Raw genomic sequence first — 12,952 nt, forward strand, 5'->3', positions numbered from 1 at the left:
AAGTACAGCTGTGGACCCCTATCGCTCGTGACAGGCTCACTACAGGAAGTTAACTGGCAAACTTCACAATATTCCCCACCGAGTATAGTCAAAAGTCATAAAATATCATAAGCCAATTCTATGGTTATCTAGACCCTTGACAATCGAGTCAGGTTCATGGCAAGAGGTTAGTTGGTGAACCCCTAATCGTCCCCGTATAACCGCATACATCATAAACAAATGGAACAAAGACATAACATAGTGATCTAAACATGGTTAACTAGTCATGAATTTCAATTCAGAAGATACTGGGTATGTGTTTAATAAACATGCATAATAACATTCTACATGTATCATCTCAGCTCTTTTTATGTCTAAACATTTATAATAGGCTTCTTATCACATGCTTTGTATCATACTAAAGGCATGGTCTCAATTTCGATCAAATCACAACTCAACAGTTCATTATTCGATAAATTACTCGATAAACATGAATTGTAGCATTTAACGTGCTCTTATATACATCAAATCAACTCATTCCATGCTCAAATTTCTATGATATGCTTCTTATATCATAAATTCATGCATACTACGAGCATAATTAAATCTAAGGTTTCAAGGTACTACTTGGAATGCATGAAACTTTTTGCTTGGGTTTGGGTCTTCCAAAAAGACCCAAATTTACATCTTTCAATTAATCATAGGTTACTGTAAAGTTTATGTTCAAGGATATAAATAGTCGTTTATGGTGTTGTTTTAGCACGAACATTTTGAAGATTAAAACTGTCGTGATCCTAAAATATAAAAACACAGTCAAATAATTAAGCAAACAACACCACAAACAAAACAAAATTCAATTACAAGTTGATGTTGTTCAAATTTTATTACAAATGGAGAAACGAGCATAGGATACAGTTACAAAATGAATACAAAGACCCAAAATAAATATAAAAAAATGAACTAATGGTTCAAAACGCGACTCCCTCTGTGATTGCATAGCTTTCAAACACTCCTCCACCTCCACCTACAACCTACAAACATCTGGAAAAGAAAGAGGAAATGAGTGAGTATAAAAATACTCCGAAAGTAACCTTAGTATAAAATAATGCTTAGTCTAGTAGGTACCCATGGACTTTACTTTAGGTTCTATGAAGTTTTAGCCTAGTCTCTATAGCTATCTGGGGAGGCCTCAAATATTCGAGCATATCTTTAGTATGAATCTTATCCTTAGGGGCCTGTACAAGTTTTCTAACATTTTTTGTATGAATCTTATTCTAGTGGGATAGTATGTGGTATGAATCTTATTCTAGTGGGATAGTATGATATTTGCTAGCCTGAACATCATTCAAGAGAGGTTAGCTAGCGAACTCTCTCACAAGACCATATAGTCACCCTAGTTTGGGGTGACCGACCCTCGAGTGCTTTCCAACTATTACGCCTACTTGCGTGGTTTCGTGCCCCCTCTCAAGACATCTATTACTGCACCGGGTAAAGTATCTAGTCACCTGGATGCACTACGCTATCCGACATAGGCTTGACTTGACAATACTTGTACAACTATTGCTTGGTAGGTGTTGCTACTGTTAAGGACATACTAGAGGAGATAGGAGGCAAAAAGGGGATGAAGGATTATAAAGCGATGAGGATCGTGTGTCTGTCGTCTAGTTATAATACGCGCCTGGAAGGTCCGACCTGTTTGATCCGAAATCTATGTCCATGTCCAATGACTTGAACCGAATCTGCAAAGGCCATGTGTCAGCAGAGGAAAAACTAAGAAAATTCTCGCACACTTCCAAATTTGAACTCACGCCCTTAACCTTGAAATAGCCAGTTGGCATGCACCACGTGGCATATCGAAAGCTCAAGTGTCACCTCCCTTGGGCGCATTCGTACTTGCACAAAGTCCTTCCAATAAGCATGGGTGAGTTTTTGACCCATTTGACCTCTTGTTTGAGTATTTTTCGTTCCAGCTTCGATACTGACCCTAATTCTACTTAAATTAGGACCTACTAGTGAGTTTTTAAGAAACTGGAAGTTTCCAACTAGTGGAAAAGCCAGCTTGGGAGGGCACGCTTCATTCTAGTAATTAACCACATGGAATTTAGGCAAGCAATACTTGTAGAGATAGCTAGGACGAGTCGAGCATACCTTGTCAAATCTCATTTAACGTTTCTAGAAAGTTTAGAGCTAGCTCCTCGGGGTGCACTCTAGATCTTTAGTAAACCTAGTGATTCCTACGAGTATTGCTTGCCTAAAATCTGTCTGGTTACTTATCGAGATGAAGTACGCCCTCTCAAGCTTGCTTTTCTGCTCATTGGAAACTTCCAATTTCTTAAAAAATCACTAATAGGTCTTGATTCAAGTAGAATTAGAGTCAGTATCGAAACCAGGACTAAAGATAGTCAAACGGGAGGTCAAATAGGTCAAAAACTCACCTCATGCTCGCTAGGACTCCCACGCGCAAATATGGACGCGTCCAAACTTGCTCTTTTAGCATGCCAACGGGTTGTTTCGAGGTCGAGAGAGAGAGAGAGAGTTCAAATTTGGAGGCGTGCAAAACATTTCTTAGATTTTCGTGCACACAGAGTCAATTCGAGTTGTCAAACGTGGGCACAAATTTCAAATTAAATAGGTCAGACCTCTGAGACACGTATTATCACAGAACGAAAGACGCTCAATCCCACTCCCTGTGTGACATGTGGCAGCAGTTCAACCTAACACGCCCACGTCCTAGTTGTGTGACGAGTTTCCTACCTCTCTCTTCCCTGCGAGTTCACTATTCAAAAAGCGGATAAATTTTTCATCTTCATACTATTTTCTTTGCACTTTTATAAGTTCCTCACTCTTTGGCACATACATGTATCACATCGTGGACGAGGATAAATTAGATCTTTAATGAATGTGTTGTATATGGAAAGTTTTGTTACAAAAAAAAAAAAAAAAACAAATAAGTAAAGAAATTGGTATCGCCCAAACTTGAATCGAAGACCTTCAGTATGTTAGGATAACCAACTACACTACGACACTAAGTATTGGTTGAGAAAAAAGTCATCCTATTAATAAATAATAAATAAATAAATAAAATTTCAATTAAATTCGACATAAATCAAACTAAGTTTATTATTTGAGATTATTTATTCCATTATTGAGTTATAAGTTATAGGATTTTTCTTAGGAAATAAAAGAATTAATATGTATGTTTGCTTCCAGCCCAACAAATGGTGTCGTGGTGTAGTTGGTTATCACGTCAGTCTAACACACTGAAGGTCTCCGGTTCGAGTCCGGGCGACGCCATGTTTTACAATTTCTTTTGTTATTTTGTTTATTTTTCCGTGTTAATAAGGTTGTAACTAAATGCCTCACATGTCTGTATACATGAAAAAATTCATTTAAAACATGATTCTTAAGGGTACAATTTAAACATAAATGCAATTACCCTAGCTTCGGTTTCATGGCCTCCTCGATGGACTATTCTTAAGGGTACAATTTAAACATAAATGCAACTACCCTAGTTTCGGTTTCATGGCCTCCTCGATGAACTATTCTGAAGGGTACAATTTAAACATAAATGCAACTACCCTAGTTTCGGTTTCATGGCCTTCTTGATGGACTATTCTGAATGGTACAATTTAAACATAAATGCAATTACCCTAGCTTCGGTTTCATGGCCTCCTCGACATTGTAGTCAGTCCGTAGGGGGATATCTTACCTTCACCTTAAAATGCATACACGACTTTGCATGAAACTTTCCATGACCTTGAACTTATTGTTATTTTGTTTCTTCTATTTCATTTTGTTTCTTCTATTTCATTGATGTTTATTTTTATTTGAAATTATTTTATGAACGTTTAAGTCCACGACATCATTTATGAAATATTTTAAATGAATTTTTTTGTAACAGAGCTTAGGCTTATAGATTCTATAGACTAGCCTAAGATGTAGGCTCAAAATGTTTCCATGGCTTGGAATATGAGTGCTACAAGATGTAAGGATGATTAAGAACATATTTAGATTTAACAAGATTTATATTGCTATTATAAAGTTATAGTATCGTAAAAAGCATAGGTTACTTGATACTAAACGTATGAAAATAATTTTACTAAGAAATGTTAGATGTTTCAATTAAATATCTCAAAATATTGTTAAACGAAGTAGTGTTATGACATAGAGACAAAAAAGGATGAAAAGTGGAGTGAGAGATCCATGAGGATGAAAAGTGTAGAAATTTGGATAGGGAATTGAGGACCCAAAAGTGAATAGGTAAGTAACTAATTTTCTCAAGTTTTAGTGGTATGAATCATTTAGAAATCTATACGAACCCTAATTTAAGTTATATTTAAAGAATTATGTTAAAAACGGAAGGTTAAGGACCTAAACTAAACAATTTATTCATTTTCGAAGTGATTTTAAAGTAACCCACATTGGTTAGAGAGGAGAATAAACCATCATTTATAAGGGTGTAGAAACCTCCCGTAGTAGAGCGTTTTAAAAGGACGCTGGCCCCAAAGGGGGTGGATTTGGGGGCAGTCCCACGTCAAATGTAGGAAGAAAAGAGTGTCTGCAAGGATATTGGGCTCCAAAGAGGGGTGAATTGTAATGTCCACATTGGTTAGGAGGAGAACAAACCACCATTTGAATAAACCACCGAGCCCCAAAGGGGGGTGGAATGTGATGCCATATTGGTTGGGGAGGAGAACAAACCACCATTTGAATAAACCACCGGTCCCCAAAGAGGGGTGGAATGTGATGCCACATTGGTTGGAGAGGAGAACAAACCACCATTTGAATAAACCACAGGGCCCAAAGGGGGTGGAATGTGATGTCCCACATTGGTTGGGGAGAAGAACAAACGACCATAATAAACCACCGGGCCCCAAGGGGGAGGAATGTGATGTCTCACATTGGTTGAGGAGAAGAATAAACAACCTTTGGGGGTGGATTATGATGTCCACCATAATAAACCACGGGCCCAAGGGGGGTTGAATGTGATGTCTCACATTGGTTGGGAAGAAAAACTCATTTGAATAAAACCCAAAGGGGGTGAATTGTGATGTCCCACATTAATTAAGGAAGAGAACAAACCACCATTTGAATAAAGTGGATTGTGATGTCCCACTAGTTAAGGAGGAGAACAAACCACCATTTGAATAAAGTGGATTGTGATATCCCACATTAGTTGGGGAGGAGAACAAACCACCATTTGAATAAAGTATGTCCCACATTAGTTGGGGATAAAAACAAACGACCATTGTGATGTCCCACATTGGTTGGAGAGGAGAACAAACTACCATTTGAATAAACCACCGGATCCCAAAGGGGATGGGATTGTAATGTCCTACATTGGTTAGGGAGGAGAACAAACTATCATTTATAATAGATTGTGATTGTGATGTGATTATAAGGGTGTGATAACCCATTGATTGTAATCCCACATTAGTTGGAAAGTAGAACAAACTACCATTTATCTTCTTTGTGTGTTGCACCATCCTCAATAACATCATGGCACTTATCTGACCAATTAAGCATATATTGCTACCTTCTCTATCGACCGTATTTATTCATAGTATAATTCTAAAATTCTCTCCCCACACACCACTCTTAAGATTAGATGACTTGGTCACTAGAACTAATCATGCTTTCAAATGTATTAGTATACTGAAAGTTGAAGCCTCGATCCACAAATTAAAGAGAAGAACATCATGAGTATACAAGAACAGTTCCAAATTGATAATCATGTATTTGCAGACAAATCATAGAGGCGAACGTTGATCTTTCCATCCCTAAGACAATTTCATTTGAACTGGTATCATGTCCTTTACAACAAAATTAGGCGATCGTGAATCATCCACCTAAATAGTACCAAGCCAAAAGCTTTATATCTTCTTCGATATGGGTATAAAAGATACTGACAAACAAAGACTTTCTTCCTTTAATGTAATCATATGTTAGTGTACATGATATTCTACTATTTTCTTATGTCACATCTTTTCCATTCTTTACATTCTCCATTGCATTCATCTTATCTTCTTCGAGGAAATATGCCATATAAGAGTAGTGATAAATTTTCACCATCTAATACATTAAGAATTTAATTTTTTTTCATTGGTTGACATCAAATTTTCGTTCATTTAGTAAAAAAAATTCTAAGATGGTATGATCAATTACTAATGCTAAGCAGTAAGAAATCAAGGCACGATCATGTTTATGAGTGCAGTTCTATATAATTATGACTAAATTAGGGCAAACATTTGCTTAAACGTTTTGATAAAAATAAAAAATTAAAAAGAAATCCTCAGTTCATACTCTGTATTTAATTTTCAAGTTCCTAAAAATCCTCTCAGACGATTTTCAAACTTTTGAGAAACATCCAGAAACAATTAAAATGTATTTTGATTCATCAAGAAGAAATCGATTAAAATCAGTTGTGTAGACTGATTCAGAATCTTCCGAAATGAAAAAATAAACCAAAATTTAAGAGTAGAACGAAGAACTTAGGCTATGTCCAGTAGGTACATTTATTCAAAAGGTTAAGCGATCAAATCGCACAATAATAATGAAACAAGGAACCATCAGATGCCAAAATTGATCCACAAGCTAAAAGCTATTCGGTCCGCATCATGGTTGCGTCTTCCGAAGAAGACGCCCATCATTTGGTTCCTTAACTTCATATTCTTCACTTCCAAAAGGAAAAAATCTCATTCCTCAAACATCCAATTCAACAACAGAACAAGGAAATGAAGGAAATATTTGAACATATAACAGAGAAAAAAAGAGAGTATCAAAGCGAAATTCAATTCACCACAGAAGAAGATGATGAAGGCAAGATTTGAACATAAAACAGAGAAAAAGAGAGGATTAAAGAGAATACAGAGAAAGAAGAGGCTCAGATCAATGGGTTTAGAGAAACTTATCATCACAGACTGATGTTAAACATCATCAGAGTGGTGCATGACAATCTCAAAGAATCCTCATTGCCAAAACACTTCTTGTTACTCTAATTGACAAATCAAAAACACTAAAATCAAACACAGAACTCTCAAACGAAGAAGAAGATGATGATTTCCAGCGATACAATTACTACGAAAACCGGCTACTGTGATTATATAGGCGTTCGAAGCAGAAACCCTAATTTGATTTCCTCATTTTACTATTCAATGGCCGTATGGGGCTCCGGGTACAAAGCCACGGGCCTTGGCCTGGGCCTAGTCATGGGCCTGGGAATGGGCCTGGGAATGGGCCTGGGCCTGGGCATGGGCATAGTCTTGCATAAAATGCTTGTTATTAAAGTTTTTTTTTTTTTTTTTTCTCTTCCCATTTTTATAGCTTTAAATGTTATTCTCCCTATCTTTACCCAAATATGACTAATTTACCCTTAAGTTTCATTCCGCCATACATGTCGTACGTCAAATGTAGTATCACATTTCATTTCATCATCTGCATATCAAAAATGGGTCCATGAGCTAACTTTATATTTAGGACTATTGAGGTGCCGACGTACAAATCATCTCAGGTAATACAATACTATAGCTCAACGACCAACTCAAGAGAAGAGATGCAATATTAGCACACTTGTGCCACTTGACACTGTCCTCGAAAACTCATTTCCAAAGGTAGACCCTAAAACACTCGTATTGCAACACTCGCCTACATAGTAATACACACAAACATGAAATTTTGGTGAGGAGTCATATGTTAATGCAGAGCGTTCACTTCTTTCACTTATACACGCTTAACTCTAGAGTCACTTGTCCAATCTCACGATGAAACTCGAACTTTTGAGATTATGGCCTGAGACTCAACCTGACAACGGCTAAGCATGCCTCTAATACCATTGATGACATTGGTGCGTATTTGCTTGTGCTTTAGCTTCTCTTCAATCACATCATGATATTTATCTTTCTCCGCCCTTATGAGGCACGTCAGGGAGTCACTCATGTATCACTTTCTATTGTTTGTATGTGATGATCACAACTTATTATCTTCTTTGTACGATTGTAACATCTCTACCCCTCCATCTCTTAATGGTATTCTCACTAATTGATTTTCAACTTCAAGTCAATTGTTTCGGGATACACACAACGCTAAAAATGATTTCAAATCATTTCAACACAAGAGGGTTACGTTTTAAACAAAGGGTAATAATTTATAAACGAAACTCGTAACTTACAACCCTTTCAACCTTTCATCAATGTGTCCACCACAACATATTGAAAAGTTCATAGAGCCAATTACAACATGGGTATGAAATTCATGATATAGATTGGGTGTTAGACTACCACCACCCATGTCACTCAAGTGGTGTACCTCTCTCATAATTACTCTCATTGGCTAGAGATGTCACAGAGTAGGACAGGTCCCGTCTTTATCTTCACCACATAATTCAACAGTGTGAAATTATTTTTATTTATTTATTTATTTTTTTGTTAGGATCGAGTTCTCTACAATAATTTTGTCGGTTCATTATTCTTTTTAAATAGTTGTTTTAAAATTTTATTTTTTAATATATTTTTTTTTAATTTACTAATAAATCAATATATTTCAACCCATCTAATTTTTAAAAAATTCAAATTTTAATATTACAAACTACTCTTAGTTTAAATATTACAAATTAAATTCTTAAAATTAATTAATTTTTTTAATATAGCTAAAAATCATATATAAGTTGAAAATATATTCATATTAAACGAGGTAGGGACGAGACGGGGCGAGAAACTGGGTAGGGACATGGACGAGAATATAATCTTGTCCTTGGCCTCATTTATCTAATAAGGAAAAAATGTTCCTCATTTCCCGTCTAAACGAGGAATTCCCTCTCCATTTCGGGCAGGTCCCTTCCAAGATCGCAACCCTACCGGTAAAATAGATATCTCTAATTTATATCATTATATGTGTATACTTCCATTCTTTTGGTCATGAGTATAGGTTAACCCAAATCATAATACGAGTACTAAAATATTATGAATTTTATAACATGTGCATAATCCTAATACTCCTTTTTTATCATCTTTCTATATATATATTGAACTTGTCACAAGAGATGAACTCCTTGTTCTAACACACCATTACGTCGAGATTTCTTCATCTAAACTTGAAACGGAATGAATTTCTAATCTTTCAGGAAAAAAAAAAAACTGTTTGCACAAAACCCGTGAAGAGTAATCCATAATTTGCTGCCTTGGCTGCTAGTTCTTGAGCAGATTTAGACTAAAAATACTGTAGAATTGGATAATTTCATGCCATTTATTGATTCACAGCTCCCAACGCTTCTTTCTCACTCTCATCATTTATTTCTTACCTCTCAAGCCCCGCATGCACATAGCTTTGCCCCTCCTCGCCCCCACTTCTCCCACTTCAACCCTTTTTCTTTAAAATGGGCAGAGATTCACGTGCCCATTCAAACAGAATTTGGTTTTCAAAAGGCCAATAACTGCATTATAATTTAAATTCCTTTGAAATCCGTTGAAGGAGGAAGAGGGGTTTGTTTATTTTTGTGGGTTACGGTGGATTTCTGAAATGGGTCTGTGGGGTTTTGATGGGGTTTTGCTTGTGCTTGGTTTTTTCTGGTTACTGAGCAGCGGCGGCGGCGGCAGAGTTGAGGGTTTTCCTAGTGAAGATCTGGTGCTGCGGCTGCCGGGACAGCCGCCTGTTGGGTTCAAACAGTATGCTGGGTATGTCGATGTGGATGTCAAAAATGGAAGGAGCTTGTTCTACTATTTCGTTGAAGCAGAGCAGCAGCCAGAGATCAAACCTCTCACTCTATGGCTCAATGGAGGTTTCTGATCATTTTATGTTCTTAATTTGTTCAATCGAATCACATTGTGATCCATTTTTTGTTCTTCAAATCATGTAATACTTGTTTTTGTTGACTGTTCATAGATTAGAATCATTGTAAAGAGAATTTGTGGTTGAATCATTTAGGGCCTGGTTGTTCTTCTGTTGGTGGAGGTGCTTTCACAGAGTTGGGTCCTTTTTATCCCACTGGGGATGGAAGAGGCCTTAGGACAAACCCCATGTCTTGGAATAAAGGTATGAGAGATTTCATTATCAATTTAGTTTGAAATTTGAAGCAACTGAGTTTCATTTTGAATCATTTGAAGCTTCAAATCTTCTGTTTGTTGAATCTCCTGCTGGAGTTGGATGGTCATATTCAAACACAAGTTCAGATTATGACTGTGGGGATGCCTCTGCTGGTAAGGGAAATCGTTTACGTCGATGTCGGGTTTAGATGATATAGGATGTTTGGTTCTTAAGTTAAGAAGTTGAGTATAATTATCTGTTTGTCGCAGCCAGGGATATGCATATGTTTATGATGAATTGGTACGAGAAGTTTCCATCGTTCAAAGCTAGAGCATTGTATCTTACAGGCGAAAGTTATGCAGGTTTGTTAAACATGTACGAGATCAAATTGTCTTTTTTGGTGATATGCGAGTTTGGTTGTTGATACGTTAGTGTATAACTTGGTTTCTTGACTCGATTTGCTTGTTGTCATTTTGAGAGATCAGTAGTTCATTCTAGGGTTTGGACAACATCTGCTAGCAGTGGGCTTAGACTATTACAAATGGTATTAGAGCCAGACACCGGGCGGTGTGCCAGTGAGGATGCTGGGTCCCGAATGGAGGTGGATTGTGAGATCCCACATTGGTTGGAGGGGGAAACGAAGCATCTTTATAAGGGTGTGGAAACTTCTCCCTAGCAGACACGTTTTAGAAACCTTGAGGGAGATTAGATGAAATCAGATTCGGATTGAGAATTTCTCTTTCGTAGCTTAGTTTGGAAGAATGTCGGTTAATAGTTTCACGTTTATTGCACAGGGCATTACATACCACAGTTGGCTATTGCTCTGTTGGATCATAATGCAAAGTCCAGTGGTTTCAAGTTCAATATCAAAGGAGTTGCTGTAAGAAGTATAGTAATTTGGTAATATGGTTTGTTTTCTTTATGCTTTTACTTACGGTTCAAATGGGTTTGTCGTTTTAGATCGGGAACCCTCTATTGAAACTCGATAGAGATGTTCCAGCATCGTACGAGTTTTATTGGTCGCATGGAATGATTTCGGATGAAATCGGATTAACCATCATGAACGAATGTGATTTCGAGGATTATACTTTTTCGAGTCCTCACAATGTGACACGTTCGTGCAATGAAGCCATATCCATAGCGAACCACATTGTTGGCAATTACATAAACTATTACGACGTCATCCTCGACGTGTGCTATCCATCTATAGTGGAGCAAGAGCTACGGTTGAAGAAAATGGTATCGACTACATCTTCGTTAACTTTATTCTTCTATTTCGTTCTAGTTGAGTGCCCAAGTTTCGATCTAATCTTTTGCAGGCTACTAAAATAAGCTTGGGGGTCGATGTGTGCATGACCATGGAAAGACGATTCTACTTCAACCTTCCAGAGGTTCAGAAAGCGCTTCATGCTAACCGAACTAAATTACCTTACAGCTGGTCGATGTGCAGTTCGTAAGTGATACTGCGAAATAGTAGCTTTTATAAAAGCAAAACCGATCGATTTCGAATAGAAAAAATACTAATTCTTGGTTAAATAGCAGGAGTTTTGCTCATGTTCAAGCACTATACATTGCTAAATCCATTTCAGGAATCTGACATTTTGTGAGCTTGATTGGCAGTCTAATAAATTACAGTGATACGGATGGTAACATCGACATACTTCCATTGCTCAAACGGATAATCGAAAATCGAATTCCCGTTTGGGTTTTCAGGTAACTTAGTTTCGTATTAGAAAAATAGAAGCAAGAAACAGAGTAGATATCTAGTTGATGTATTAGTTGACCTGATATTCCATTGTAGTGGGGATCAAGATTCTGTCGTACCCTTGTTGGGATCTCGAACGCTCGTCCGTGAACTCGCTCATGATATGAAATTCAAGATCACGGTCCCATACGGGACTTGGTTCCACAAAGGGCAGGTACTTTCTGCATTCTAATTATTTCATCAGTCTTTTGTTCTTCTGAATTTTGGTTCCATCTTAAGCCATGGCTGTTCATGGGCAGGTCGGAGGTTGGGCGATCGAGTATGGAAATCTGTTGACGTTTGCGACAGTAAGAGGCGCAGCTCATATGGTACCTTACGCGCAGCCATCAAGAGCATTGCATCTGTTTAGTTCGTTTATTCGTGGCCGGAGACTGCCTAATTCAACTCGCCCGTCGATTGAAGATTAGATAAGTTTTCTACACAGATTACTCTTACTTCATATGCATCCTGGAAAATGGAAAAGAAGAAAATAAATTAACATTCAAGCCCACAAGTGTGGGGCAATTCATAATATGAATTATCTGATTTGTACCAGTTTCTTCTTATTCATTTCTTTGAAAGTTGGGTTTGAATTAGAATGGAAAAAGATTTGATTCTCTGGATTTCTCAGTTCAATATGTATCGGTTTGAGTGAGATCTCACGTCGATTGGTGAGGAGAATGAAACATTGTTTAAGAGGGTGTGGAAACCTCTTCTTTAACATACGCGTTTTAAAAACCTTGAGGGAATAGTTGAAAGAGAAAAATATTTGTTAGTAAGGATGTGCCAACATGGAGGTTGAGCCTCAAAGGGAGTGGACATGGAACGGTGTGCCAGCAAGAATGTGAGGCACCGAAGGGGAGTGGATTGGGGGAGGGGGCACAACGATTGGAGAAGGGAACGAATGTCACCGAGATCGATGGGCCTCAAAGAGGGATGAATTGTGAAATCTCATATCGATTGAAGATTTGAATGAAAGATTTTTTTATTAAGGTGTAGAAACTTCTCTCTAACAAAAGTGTTTTAAAAACCTTGAGGGGAAGCCCGAAAGGAAAAGTTCAAAGAAGACAATATCTGGTAACGGTGGGCTTAGGCCGTTACAGTTCATGAAAAGTACATTGTGACAAGAAAGTGTAAAATTTTCACTTGCAAAAGTTTAGTAATACCATTTTTTTCACTTGCTGACTCGATCAACTAGGACTACCCAACCTA

At 37.4% G+C, this 12,952-nt stretch overlaps 1 protein-coding gene and 2 non-coding genes across 3 annotated transcripts; 2 read left to right on the forward strand and 1 right to left on the reverse strand.

Annotated features, from left to right (window-relative positions):
• Positions 1–3,199: 3,199 nt before the first annotated feature.
• TRNAV-AAC lies at positions 3,200–3,273 on the forward strand. Its single transcript has one exon. It is a non-coding gene; the product is annotated as a tRNA-Val (tRNA).
• A 3,585-nt stretch (positions 3,274–6,858) lies between these two features.
• Positions 6,859–6,956, reverse strand: LOC111477343. Its single transcript, XR_002717263.1, has one exon. It is a non-coding gene; the product is annotated as a small nucleolar RNA Z221/R21b (small nucleolar RNA).
• Positions 6,957–9,257: 2,301 nt separating this feature from the next.
• LOC111473832 (serine carboxypeptidase-like 42) lies at positions 9,258–12,363 on the forward strand. Its single transcript, XM_023119213.1, has 10 exons — positions 9,258–9,751; positions 9,898–10,005; positions 10,077–10,169; positions 10,266–10,358; positions 10,791–10,876; positions 10,957–11,235; positions 11,316–11,449; positions 11,617–11,709; positions 11,798–11,915; positions 12,001–12,363. Exons 1-10 carry the CDS (start codon positions 9,493–9,495, stop codon positions 12,166–12,168), a joined length of 1,431 nt encoding a protein of 476 aa, XP_022974981.1. The 5' UTR covers positions 9,258–9,492; the 3' UTR covers positions 12,169–12,363.
• Positions 12,364–12,952: the final 589 nt, after the last annotated feature.

The sequence above is a fragment of the Cucurbita maxima genome, unplaced genomic scaffold (genome assembly GCF_002738345.1).
Source record: "Cucurbita maxima cultivar Rimu unplaced genomic scaffold, Cmax_1.0 Cma_Scf00003, whole genome shotgun sequence".
NCBI lineage: Eukaryota > Viridiplantae > Streptophyta > Magnoliopsida > Cucurbitales > Cucurbitaceae > Cucurbita > Cucurbita maxima.